The 14,610-nt window shown below is 41.0% G+C and overlaps 1 protein-coding gene across 3 annotated transcripts in view; it reads right to left on the reverse strand.

The window, feature by feature from the left end:
- Positions 1–13,466, reverse strand: part of LOC132407564 (astrotactin-2-like) — a 1,730,264-nt gene extending 1,716,798 nt beyond the window's left edge. For all 3 annotated transcript variants that reach the window (XM_059994285.1, XM_059994284.1, XM_059994283.1), the window contains exon 1: positions 13,051–13,466. In XM_059994285.1, coding sequence (XP_059850268.1) covers positions 13,051–13,306 — 256 coding nt within the window. In that variant the 5' untranslated portion in view covers positions 13,307–13,466. The remainder of the gene's footprint in view (positions 1–13,050) is intronic.
- Positions 13,467–14,610: the final 1,144 nt, after the last annotated feature.

The following is a 14,610-nucleotide window of genomic DNA, read 5'->3' on the forward strand; positions in this document are numbered from 1 at the left end:
GTCTGGCAACCAAATAATATACAAGAGGTTCATGTCCAATCACAGGAAAGTCATCTCACGTGTGAAGTGGCAATTCCAGAACAAACTTGAATCACTGAAGAATGCTCAACAGCGTGGCAGGGCTCGAATGCGATCACTTACTACAAAGTGAAACCAAGTCACATAGGTTTCACTCCCTTTCACTTAAGTCTTCACTCCCAGATGAAACCAAAGCTGTTTATGATTGCTTTGACTGTTAAAACATGGAGACTCCTTCACAAACTCCCACAACCCCCAATGACCCTGTGACTTCAGTCTCTGAGACTAACGTGAGAGCATCCTTCATGAGGATGAACCCATAGAAAGCATTGGCCCAGACGGGGTACTTGCAGGAATACTAAAGGCCTGTGCTAATCAACTGGCTGGAGCATTTACCAATATCTTTAACCCCTTTCTTTAACAGTCTGAGGTAACAAACTGCTTCAAGTAGACTTCAATTACTCCATTGCCTCAGAAGAACATGGTAACCTGCATCAATGATTGTTGTCCAGTAGCACATGTATCCACTATGATGAAGTGCTTTGAGAGGTTGGTGATGAAACATATCAACTCCTGCCTGAGAAGTGACTTGTATCTGCTCCAACTTGCCAGCCACTGCAACAGGTCAACAACAGATGCCATGAGTGGCTCTTCACTGAACCCTGGAACATCTGGACTGTGAAGATGCACACATCAGACTGCTTTTCATTGACTATAGCTCAGCATTCAATACTATCGTTCTGTCAATACTAATAATTGAGCTTCAAGACCATGGCTTCAATACATCCTTGTGCATTGGATACTAGATTTCCTCATCTGCAGACCCCAGTGGGCAACAACATCTCCACAATCTCCATCAGTATAGGTGCAACACAAGTCAGTGTACTTAGTCCCCTGCTCTGCTTTCTTTATACTTATGATTGTGAGGCTAAGCACAGTTCCAATCCCATAACTAAATGTGCTGAATACACCACTGTCATTGGCCAAATCAAAAGTGCTGAGCATATACGTAGGAGGGAGATATAAAATTTGGCTAAGAGGTGCCAGAGCAACAATTTCTCACAAAATCATCAAGACCAAGGAGCTGATTATTGCCTTCAGGAAGAGGAAACTGGAAGTCTATCAGCCAGTTCTCACCAAGGGATCAGAGGTGGAGAGGTTCAGCAACTTTTAATTTCTTGGTGCTATCATTTCAGAGGATCTGTCCTGGATCTAGCAAATAAGTGCTATTACAAAGAAAACACTGCAGCACCTCTACTTACTCAGAAGTACGCAAAGATTCAGCATGTAATCTAGAACTTTAACAATCTTCCATAGAGTTTTTGTGGAGAGTGTATTACTGGTTTCACCATGCCTGGGATGGAAACACCGATGGCCTTGAATGGAAAAGCCCACTAAAAGAATTGAGTACAGCCCAGTCAATCACAGGTAAGGCCCGCCCCACCGCTAAGTACATCTACACAGTGCTATCACAGGGAAGCAGCATCGATCCTCAAGGACACCCACCATCCAGGCAATGTTCTCTTCTCACTGTTGCCATCAGGAAGAAGGTACCAGAGCCTCAGGACCCACACCCCCATGTTCGAGAACAGTTATTACCCCCTAACCATCAGACTCTTGAACCTGAAAGGATAAACTTCACTCCACCCTACTCCACTCACCCCATCACTGAATTGTTCCCACATCCTATAGACTCACTTCCAAGGACTCTTCATCTCATTTGCTTGATCTTTATTGCTTATTTATCATTATTATTTCCTTTTTATCTTTTTGTATTTGCCTTTTTTTGCTCATTGTTTGTCTGTCCTGTTAGCGGCAGCCTTTCATTGATCGTGTTGTATTTCTTGTATTTACTGTGAATGCCCTCAAGAAAATGAATCTCAGGATTGTATCTGGTGATACTTATGTAAGTTTAATAATAAATTTACATTGAACTTTTAACTTCTATATCCAACTCTGTTAGGGCTTATTCTGGGCTTAAGATGTATAGCGACATACTAACTTCAGCGACCGATCTTTAAACCTTAACATGGCCTGTATATTAAATTTAAAATGAAGGTCTGAACAATAGGATCCTAGAGCTGTGAAAAGCAGTTAACTGAAAAACCTGACAATGCTGATTAATATTCATTTTGGGTGTCTGGAGTGTGAGCGCAAGGAAGGAGGTGTGAAATGTATATGTAATTCAAAGGAAGCACTGCAGATACTTTTTAAGTCCTTTGATCTTTAGCATATAAAATGTCATGTAATGTTCGGTCGAATAGGCCTCTTCCTTTTGAGAGTGTCTGATGTTTGTTGGATAAAATAATATTTCATATCTACCAGATGCATCTTCTGGGTGACTTTGTTCACATTATGACAATGTTGTATAACTATGTCTCTAATAACATCTGAATGGTCACATACAATTAAATTTGGATAGCCAAGTCCATTTTGCACTTTGCTCAGTGACTTGTGTATGGGGAAGTACAGGGGAGAGGATTTGCTGAGAACTTTTGCTTTGAGCTTTCTCCGTTTAAAAATGAAGATATGCTGCTGCTATATAAGATTCTCCATGAAGAAAGATTGTGTGCTCATTAGGTTAATGAACTTAAGTAGAGCTGGACTATTACTCTGTTCTGTGATTATGGGAGCTTCTTCAATGTAGGTATCTGATTTTGCATTTGGCCCTTATGTCCCAAGCGTAAGTAACTAAGTATTTGTTGAAACTTGGCATTCTCTAATCAAATATGATTTGGATATCACATCAGGCAGCACACTTACTTCAAAGGGACTTGGCCACTGGATGGTTTATATTTCACATTAGAAAGTTGAGTCTCTGTATTTCTAATTTTCATTTGGAACGGCTGGGCTGATTTGCTTACCTTCTAAATGACTAAGCACAAAATTACATAGGAATGATATCTCACCTGTTTATCACTGTCCAAATAATTGACCATGATGATGTTACCATCATTTGTATTATGACATATGATCATGACTATTGCAGTGACCATTGACTTATCCACTTTGATTCACTTGAAGCTGGACCAAAAACATCACGGTAGACAAAAATCATGTTACAAGAAAATGCGTAACACTAAAGCTCTCTGGAACACCCAAATCCAGCTCTTCTTAGGCTGCTCTGAGATGTCATCTCTCAACCAAAAGGAATACAGAGTGTCTGCAGAGTATAACACTACCTTGAAGATCATAGTTAGCAGCTCCTGAAGATACTCTTGACTTCTCTATCATGATGATCCAGGGCTAGTTTTCTGAGAATGACCATTTAATCCAAAAGTTAATCAACACAAGGCATTCTTGGAGACAAAAGCAACTGGAGTTGCTGGAATCTTAAAACAAAAATAGATTGCTGGAAGAACTCATTGGGTATATCGGCACCTGTGGAGCCAAAGGGCTAAAGCAACTTTCCACATCTGTTTTGAAGGGAGAGGGGTACAAAGATTGAGAGATTTCAGGATGTACAGCAGTTATGAAGCTGATACCCTCAGTTGCTAGGGACTGTGAAGGGCATGGAAGAAGAAACAGAGATGGCACATTGTCTGAGCTTGGATCAGCACAACGGCACAGCTGTGTCACTTTCCCAATGACCTGGGTTCAATCCTGACTTTTGGTGCTGTCAGTGTGGAGTTTTCATATCTGACTATGACCATGTTGGATGTCCATCTGATTCTCTTGTTTCCTTAGACGCAGCACAGACATGGAGTTTTGTAGGTTAATGGACCACAGTGTTCAACCCTGTGAGGGAGAGAATCTGGGAAAGTCCAAAGAATAGGATAAGAATAGTGCAGGTTGAAGATAAAAGGGTGTTTGATAGTTAACGTGATTTTAATGTGCTGAAGGGTTTGTGTGATTATGTTTTTAATTCACAGGGGACGTGAGTACGGAATTCTCAAAGGACAATAGGGTGGGAAGGATCACAGCAATATGAAGGGTAAACACTTGGGTATGAATACAAAAATGAAAATTCGTATGTCAAAGTGGCTATACAAATGAGAAGGGAAACACTTGTAAATTTTGACAAGGACCATTTCAGTGGAAGAACAGAAACCTGTTTGGAAAGGTTTAATGATATAGCGGCAAAAAAGATAGCACAGCTTCAGAAGTCAAAAGTCAGGAGAAGGAAGGGAGATTTGCCAAAGCAAACAAAGATCAGATAAGTTTAGTTTCTTCTACGTTTTGTCACACCAGTTTTAATGGATCATTTCTGCAAAGCCCACAAAAAAAATCTTTTATTGTGATAATTAGGAAGCCTTTCCTCTCTGAACAAAATAAATGACAACAACTTGACAAAGCTATTGATATTCAACAAAATTTTATGCACCGGCATACTGCTTTGAATGACTATGTTGTCATAAAGTCATGTTATACACCTCTATTCACAAACTGACAGTGTGTGATGAGTTGCTGAACATGTAATATATCAGTATCAGTGTCACTGCAAGATCACATATGAGCTTTGAGAGAGAAAAAAATAAAGACTGGCATAACAGTCTTCCAGAAACCTACGCACCGCAGCCCAGGGAAATGATTTACAAAAAGTTTTCATTCTTAGTTATCCAATACAGTCAGTTCAGAATTTTATTACAAACACAAGAAAGTCTGCATATGCTGGAAATCCAAAGCAACACACACAAAACGTCAGAGGAACTCAGCAGGTCAGGCAGCATCTATGGAAAAGGAGTCAATCTATGAAGCAGTCAATGTTTCGGGGTGAGACCCTTTTTCAAGAAAGCCGAAGAGAGGTCTCGGCCCGAAACGTCGACTGTTTACTCTTTTCCATAGATGCTGCCCGACCTGCCGAATTCCTCCAGCATTTTGTGTGTGTTGCTCAGGATTTTATTGCTCAGCAGTTTGCTGACCTCTCTTAGAAGCAGCAAACTTCTTGACTATCATCCAGCTAGTCACTCTTCAGGTGCAAAACCAGGCTTGTTTACTTGTCGAGACAGGGTATGTCATACAATGCTGACATACAATTTCATCAGGCAACAATGTAAAAGGAATTAGAAATGGGAACAATTTGCCTCCAGTTCCACCAAGATATTAATCCCAGCTCTAGAGAATCTATATCTTATTGTGTTTTTATGAGATTAGCTGACTTAAGACATATTCAGCAGCACACCTGGAACATTACAATAGCCTGGAATTTTGCTGAGTCGTGCTGTGTGTTTCCTGGTGAAAAGCTGGCATTTATCTGCTTGCAAACCTACAAGATCCAATCTCAAAGTTAGCTCAAATACAAAAAAAGGCAAGTGTAGTCACATGTCCAGTGGTGGAGAACAAGAATAGGTAACTGCCCAACATTTAAGATGGAACACACATTTAAGATGGAAAATGCTGGTGGAACGCAGCAGGCCAGGTAGCATCTATAGGAAGAAGCACTGTCGATGTTTCGGGCCGAGACCCCTCATCAGGACTAACATCTTCTCACAGATCTTCTGCCAGGTTAGATCTGACATAGGGCACATCATAGGCAATCGGTTGATAATTGTCATATGTACCACGGTAGAGTGAAAACTTCCGATGGCATGCCATCTAGACAGATGTGTCCATATATAAATACATTGAGGTAGCATAAAAGGAAAATAACAGAATGCAGAAATATAATATTATAGTGACAGAAAAAGTGCAGTGCAGGTTGACAAATCAGGTGCAAGGGCCATGAAGAGGTAGCTTGTCTATTGATTTGAAATGGAAATTTATAGCTGCAAAGGAAATCTAAGTATTAGGTAACTGAGACTTACTGTGTTTGAAGTATATTTGGTTAGTATTTGAGCAGCAGAGTGGCACAGAGAGAACCAATGCCTCACAGCACAGAGACTCAGATGTATGGAATTTTATATTCTCACTGCGACCACAGGGTCTCCTCCTAGTACTCCCGATTCCTCCCACACTCCAAAAACAATTGTTTGGTGGGTTAATTGATGACTAAATTGCCCCCGCTGTTTAGGAAAATGGTACAATCTGTGGTAATTGATGGGAGTCTGGGGAGACTACAAAAATGGGACTAATGCAGATTATAAATGGATGGTTTATAGTCAGCATAGAAATGAGCCAACGAGTCTGGTTCTGTGCTATAATACTTCATGGCTCTATTTATTCATTTTCAAATGTCCAAATAATTTAAAAATATGTTTATTTCATTTATAATCATTTCAGAATTCTTATTTTCAGAGAAGCCAATAAAATTTCTGAAAGATCTTGAGTGCTTTAACTAAGGTGAAATCCAGAATGGGCTTTACTGTTGGTCGAGAGTTGTCTTTGGCACTGTAGTGAGTGGTACTTTATTTACCCCTCCCACATGACTGGATTACAAAGGTTTTCCTTATGTCACCTGCCTTCCTCCTTGCCCTATATCTATGTATTCCAGTTTTAAAATTCTCTGCAATGGGAAAAGTTTCCTACTATCTATCCTATCATAATTTTGTATACGTCAGTCAGATCTCCCTTCAGCCTTTTCCACTCCAAGAAACACAGACCAAGTCTATCTAAGTCTCTCCTTATAAATGAAAGGCTCCATCCCTGATAACATCCTGTTGAATATCTTCTGCACCTCTCCAATACTATCACATCTTTTTAAAGTGGACTGACTAGAATTGAACAGATACTCCAGCTGTAGCTTAACCAACACAATGCTTTAAAAAGTTGTAACAGCCTCCCTGCTCTTATATTTTATCCTCTGGCTCATAAAGGCAAGTATGCCCACCATCACTTCAACCTGTGCTGCCACCTTCAGGGATCCAGGGAATTGTACACCAGGATACCTCAGTTCCTCATTATTCCCAAAGCCCTGACCATACATTCAGTTGAAGCTTGGATAGATCAGTTGAAATCATAATGAACTGTGGGGGGGAGGGCAGAAATAAGAGATCATGTGGCTTACTCCTGCCCTTATTTTCTTCAGTGTTCTCTTGTTGTGTATCTTCACCTTTCTAGATGAGGCCAGAAGAAGGTCAGACTCAGAGCAATGGCGTCCGAGTGTCAGGGCCAGAACAGTAACCTGTGTCGCTGTTCATTAGCCCGTCAGACAGCAGAATAATATTTATTTTGTAATTGAGTGAACTGAAAATGTACACTGAACTTTCACATTTCTCCAGTCCATTGTTCACAACTTGCAGTCCGGCAATAGCCCTGACTGCTGTAGCCAATATATTCTTTTATATTAACTAAAAAGATGGTTGGATGGTAATTTGAAAGCAAAACATTACAGATGCCATAAATATGAAATAAAATTAGACAATGCAGGAATGAGCAGTGAGACGGGAACCTTAATCAGCTGGGCATTTCATAAAAAATGGTTCCTACTACACCGGAAGTAAGAAATCGGGATATGGTTTCCATAATGCATTGAGAGTTGCAAATGCAGTCCACTGTAAGTTGAGAAATCACAGCTTCATCGTGTACATTGGAGCTTGAGCCAAGTTGCACTCAAGTCACACAAAGGAAACCTGCAATCAAATGATGATTTGCAACACAAGAGGTGAGAAATAAAAACCCTCCCACCGATGGTTGTGAGCTTTCCACATAAAACAAATTACCCATGAAGTATGTCTATGCATAATAGATCACTGATAATTTAATAGTAAGTATCCTATTTCAATCAGAATTGTTGGGGTGGAGAAAGGCAGCTCTATATAGGAATAGGACAAACTTTTGAGGCAAAATTACAGGCCGGATACAATACAATGCTGTATTTCACTGGGGAATGTTTGATGCTATTCCATTTTATCAGAAAGGAGAAAATGCAATTTTCTGGTACCATACCACAAGTCCTCACTATTGAAATAAAATGTTGACATGTGATTAAAATGATCTTATAATCACTGTTGTGCCCATAGAAATATTTTACAATTTAATATCATAGAACATATTGCATTCCCTTGCCACCCCTCCATAAATTGATCCAATAAATATTTTTATACCGTGTTCATAACAAGCATTAAATATAATGCTAATAATACAATAATGATTTCAGTAACCACACTTATTCCCCAAACTGTGTGTCTGAAAATGGTGCAGTATTCACACTGTTTACAAGAGCATTATAAACCTCTGAACAGCAAAAGTCGAAATTCTGAAAAGCAAAACCCAATTTATAGAGACGGATTCCAGAGACGTTTAATTATTTTCACAAATGATTTTATCCAAAGTAACTTATGCTCATGTTCTTCTCATATCCTTTTCAGAGCATAGCTGCATGGATTTTTGTAATTTACAGCAATATTTAATCAGGAAGGTTCAGTTGGCATATCACTGGTTTCAGCTTGATTACAAAACCAAGCCTATCCTCCCAGTATCTGAAAAACCCTTTCAAGCATCCTGCAACTGATGATGTAACCAGATAAAGAATCGACGATATATTAAATATGCATATAATACTCTACTGAAGTCTTTGGCACACACACATATATATATATATAGCTAGGGTGCCTATGACTTTTACATGGTACTGTATTTGTCAACATGGAGCAGAGAGCGTGTTTGTAAAGCTGGTGGGAGCAAAGGATGTTGGGAATGACGGGGTTGATCAGGTGGCAGAAGAACACCACGGACTGGGAGGGAAGGTCGCGGGTGCATACACTCCAGCCCTGAGACACCAGGCAAGGTAATTTGATTCCAAACAATGAGTTTATTGATCATTACACAATGTCACTGGTGCTTCCTGCACCCTCCTCTCTTCTTTCCTCTTTTACCAACCATGATTCCTTCTCCCTGCCTCCTTCCCACTCCCAGTCCACAGTAAAGATCCATATCAAAATCATGTTTATCATCGTTCACATATGTCATGAATTTTTTTTGCAGCAGCAACAGTATAGTGCCATACATAAAATTACTACAGTATTGTGCAAAAGTCTTAGAAAACCCTAGTTATGATATAGTACTGTGTCTATTCAACAAGCAAAGTATCTGCACCCATTTTCTCTTCTGTAGTTTACACAATGTTTGTTCCCTTCCACTAAATGCAGGGAAATAAATTTTACAGATGTAGAAAGGGGAGACGTAACAATAACAGCAAATATCTGATTTAATTGAGTGCACTTTTAGACAATGATTTAGGGCATTTACCTCCAGTTACTGCGACAAGCAAAAACTGGCTGCCAACACGATGCAAATTGCGAGTCATATAAAGTGAAGCAATCCAGATGTGGTGGCAATGGTGGGAAAGGGGGCTCTGTAACTGTGAGGCTGCATGCCTAGGATCTGTCATTACTCTCTTGTTGTTTGGAGGAACTGGTTCTTACCTTGTTTACCATAATCAATTAAATTTGTGTTTTGAGCTTTGTTTGATGCATAATACATTTGAAGAGTGAACTGTTCAATCTTACAAAAGCAACAAAAAGATTCAATTAATTTTTAAGCATCATGGACTAACATGCCTTATCTTGTCAACAAAAACAACCAAATGCGATTAATGACTAAAACATGTTTTGAGATCATAAGAGACTATACTGAAATATCTATTGTGAAGGCTATTTGTTTTTCCTTAGCCATTACACTTTCACCTCTGAGTCACAAAGCTGTGGTTTCAACTCCACTCCAGGGATCAAGGAATGTAATCTGACAGAGTACAGCAGTATGAAGCAAGTGTCATATTGACAGAAAAGCTATATTTCAAAGGCAATATTAAAACAACACCAACTTGTTCCCTCAAAAGAGGCATAAAAGGCCCCTTGACAATATTCAGAGAGTACAGGTGGGCACTCAGAAAAAACACAGCAACAATGTCCCGAGATACTACCAAACAACATGAGCACCAAGTCACACTGGGAGATTCTGAAACAAATGACCACTAACTTGATGAACTAGGTAGACTTTAATGAGAATTATTAAAGAGGAAAATCAGGTTAAACAAAAGAGAAATTAAGGAAGGATCTGCAGCTTTGAAGGACATTTTACTAAAACTACGTTGACCGCTTGTGAAAGAATTGAAGTGGCCAGGATTGGAAACTGACCGGTACCTCGGAACTACAGAGTTAGAGGAGTTTGAAGATCAGAAAGGAAGAGGAGTCAACGGGCTGTTTCAAAACCAAGAAATAGAATTTTAATAGACTTTTCTTAGCACTGCCAACAGAGCTTAAAACAAGCATGGCAAAGTGTGTTTGAATAGCCAGGTCCAGAGGAACAAGAGCTTTCAACATGATGTCTTCAACAGCAGAAAGCTGAGGCAGTAGGTATAAATCAGCAGACTTTGTGATGGAACAGATATATGATTCAAACCTTACCTTGCAGTTACATATGACACCAAGTTTGCAAACAGTCTGGTTCAGTATTACAATCATAGAAAGGACTGGGATGGAATTGGTGGCAACTGAACAAAGCTTGTAACAGATCCAAAGATAAATAATTTGGGATTCTGTAAACTTCACAGGTAGAAATTTCTACTCGTATGGAATTGAATGTGAAAGAGGTAGTGGTGAGGTAGAAAAGGGAGCTGCAGATATATATTAAAAAACAGTGCTGTACAATTTATGATGTTGGCAAGGAACAATACATAGGGGACTGAAGTGGCATCAGAGGCAATGGTGAAGGGGAAACTAAGCAGGCAACTCTCTGATCAGAACTTATTATGTATGAAGGCAAGTATGGTCATACCCAACTGTATAACAATGGAGGAAGATACTGTTGTAAAGCACACAAAATGCTGGAGGAGCTCAGATCAGGAAGGACTGATGAAGGGTCTCAGCCCGAAACGTCAGCTCTTTAATCCACTCAGTAGATGCTACCTAACTTGCTGAGTTCCTCCAGCATTTTGTGAGCATTATTCGGGGTTTCCAGCATGTTCAGAATCACTTGTGTTTAGGATACTGTTGTCAAGCAGGTTGCAAGACTGGTCAACAAAGGCGATAAGATTCCAATCATCTTTGATGCCACTATACAGTAACATAGTGGTTAGGATAACTCTTCACAGCACCAGTGATCCAGGCTCATTTCCTACCACTGGCTATAAGAAATTTGTATATTCTAGCCGTGACCGTGTGGGCTTCCTTCAGGTGCTCTGGTTCTGACCACAGTTCAGAAGCAAACTGGTCTGGTGATTGCAAATTGTCCTGTGAATTGGCTGGGGTTAAACAAATGGGTTGCTGGGCAGTGTAACTCATTGGGTCAGGAGAGCCTGGTCTGTATCTCTAAATAAATACACTGTTGCTGGAAACAAACCATACAAGCATCTCACAAAAAAATACATTTTAATTTGCTTCTTCAAATCAAGATCATCAAATCGAACTAGTAGGTTATTTGTAGTTCATTTATCTTACAGGGAACATTGCTGTGTACACGTTTGGCCATCAAATTGGTCCACATCACATCAGTGACCTCTGCTGAGAAAGTACAATCTGCTTCATTGGCTAAAGCACTTGGGAAAATCCTGAAGTTATAAAAGTTGCAAGATAAGTTCCAAAATATCTTGCAAGTTGTATTTTCTCTTGTACTTTATAGTAACTTGAACCGGGCTGCATGAAAACACATGGTACTCATGCACAATTACAGAATGACAATGCAGGATTTCTTCCGTGTATGAAATTTCACATTTTGATGGCTTTGGTAGGTATGATTTTAGCACACCGAGTGCACAGTGGAAGTTTTCAGACAAGGTTTCCCACACTATTTTCTCTCCTGTTGAAGAGGCTTTAACCACAGTATTTCTTATTTTATGAAATCATACTTAATGATGCAAATATGGGCAGCATAGTGGTGCAGATGTCGGAGCTGCACCCTCATAGCTTCACTTCAATCCTGATCTCCAGAGCCACTGCATGAAGATTGAGTATATGGGCTTCCTCACGGTGCTACAGTTTCTTCCCAGATAATTGTTTTAATAGGTTAAATGACCACTGTAAATTCCCCCCTCATGTATAGGTGAGTGATGGATGGGAATGTGAAGAGAATAAAAAAAGGGGATTAATGTGGGATTAGTAACTAATGAGTATTGGATGCTTCAATGGGCTGAAGAGCCTGTTTCCATGCTGTGTGATTCCATGACTGCAATAGTGTAAGACCTGCAAAGAAATTCCTCTTTATTGAGATGTAAAGCGCTTTGCAATAAACTTTAAGAACCTTCAGAAACAAACACACCTGCACTTTCTAATGTTACTGCTTTTCCATCTTTGAGAGGTCTGCAGGAACCGGTTTTGTTTGCAGTACTGTACATGACTTCCTACCTTTCAAATTGAAAACAGTAAAATCGAAAGACTGCACATTACGTTGGAAGAGAACTCCAATATCAGTTAAATCCCTTCTAGACATAAGCAATTCTAACCCAAGTAAATGAACCGTGAACGATAAGATTTTGGAAATTATTCCTCTGCCAGTCATAATTTACACTTAATTTTTTCTGTCCCATTTTAGTGTGTCGTCTGAGCTCAAACTCTATTTTCCCGTTGCCATAAATAACGCGGGCATTAGGACCGCGAAACATCTTCCATCCCACCCGGGGAGCCCCCATCTCAAGCTCTGAAAGGTTCCACCAAAGTCATCACATTTCTCGCTACGAGAGCAGGTTACGAACACAGTGGAGGCACTTTACAACGAACCGCCTCTGATTAAAAGGCAGTAATGTTGACAGGGTCAATACTGTTCTTCCACGGATTTAAAAAAAAATCTCAGATTTTAACATCTGCAATAATGCAAAGACATTGAAAGCGCACAGCGCACTGAGATCTCCGTGTGTCCCGCTCTCTCTCTCTCTCTCTCTCTCTTGCTCGCATGACACTTTTGCAAGCCATATCAACACCTTCAAATGTGACTGAGCCGTCGGCAGATTTCAGACCAACCTTCCATTCTCAACTCATTCACATCACAACAGCGGCAAAGTCTTGCTCTCTGCTATCTGTAAATGCTTCGTTTCCCTGCCCCTAACAAAAAGAAAATATGTTCCTCCTCACGCATTGTGAACAAGTCCTGATCTAAGCAAAACATCTATTGGACATGCATAAGAAAAGTAGTTGTAAGGCGTCTGCTGAAAGGGTAATCCCCTCAAACCACCTCCTTTGGTGTCATCCCCTCCTCCCTCAGCCTCCACACATGCGAACTCACCCAGGGTGAAGTAAGGTAGCTCAGTGTTCTCTAGGTCATCTGCCACCAAGATCTCGCCGGGCAAGTCGTTGCGGACGAACAGGTAGAGCTTGGATTCAGCCGCCAGCACGCCGTGGAAGCTGATGTCGTTCTCCCGGAGCACGGGCAGGGTGGACACGGTCACCGTCTTTACTTTGCAGCCTCCTTCCTTGGAGATCTCGGCCGAAGCCGCGAGCAGGCAGCCGAGGATCGCTTGCAAGGCGGCTCGGAGAGCCATGCCCGCCGCGGCTGCCGATGGCGCAAGGAGCTGCTCTGTGTATGTGTCTGTGTGTGTGTGTGAGAGCGTGGAGGGTTAATATGGATATATAATAAAAAAAAGAGCGAGCGATCCCGGGATTGCCGCCGCCTCCTCTCGTACACTTGTTTGGCGATGTGGAGCTGTTGTCCAGGAGGTGGCGCGGACACACACACACACACACACACACACACACACACACACACACACACACACACACACACACACACACACACACACACACACACACGTCGGGGGGGGGGGGGGGTGCTTCAGTTCCAGTTGAAAGAGGCTTGGCAGCACCTTTTAAAGCTGAACCTCCCACCGCCCCAACCCCAGCGTTATAAACACCCTGCCCAAAATGTTTCTCTTTCACCCCCTCTTTACCCGTGCCCTCTTCATGTCACAGCTCCGAGGCTGTCTTTGGTGTCAGAAAAAATTTAAAGATCTTCAATCATTATAATTATTTTTGCCATTACCCAAAAGCGAATTTGAAGTCTTTTTTTTCCGTGCATCCATTTCATTAAACTTGTTCTACAAGCTGGTAGTTCCACCCCCTTCTCCCCCCCCCCCCAAATTGGAGACTTACGTTCTTCCCAGTTTGTTTTACTATTCTTGGGTAACTCATGTTCAAATCCCGCCGCCCCTCCAAAAAAAAACACAAATAAAACCAATTTTGATAACTGAGCACTGAATGATTCTACTGTGATCTCATTTCACGTAAGAAGAGGCATCAATGAATCTATCCATTGCCGATAGGGACAGAAGAGCCTCTACTAAAAAACCACCGGGTTAGTACATGATTTGTCAATTTGGAATCAGTTGAAATGTTCCTTTCCCATTTCAAACCCCCCACATTCTTCAGATTTCAACTTTTGTTGCCAAATTTAAAAAAAACAATCTATGCTGACTTTACTATAGTTTTGACACATTAAAAATATACACAGGGAAGGTGGAGAGCGCCGTTTTATTCATTTTGGTATCGCTTTCTGCGTGTATTTCACTTTGGTCTCGATCTGCTTTAGGTCACGGTTCATATAAACAAACCGCAATTGATGGAAGTCGATAAGCAGCATTGTCTTACTCGGCTGTGTATCTTTTGGAGCGAATTCGCCAGGGCATTTGCTGCAGTACCGACCGGCGTGCTATTAGCATCGAACGGCCATTCATTCACTCGCAACCTCCCGAAGTCTTTATCTCTGCCTCGCGTGTGTGATAGAGACCTGCGCGTGGTGCCTGCTCGGTAAAGTTAACGCAGCTGTATCTGAGCGCAACCCGTGTCCAGC

The sequence above is a fragment of the Hypanus sabinus genome, chromosome 18, assembly GCF_030144855.1.
Source record: "Hypanus sabinus isolate sHypSab1 chromosome 18, sHypSab1.hap1, whole genome shotgun sequence".
NCBI classification, from domain to species: domain Eukaryota; kingdom Metazoa; phylum Chordata; class Chondrichthyes; order Myliobatiformes; family Dasyatidae; genus Hypanus; species Hypanus sabinus.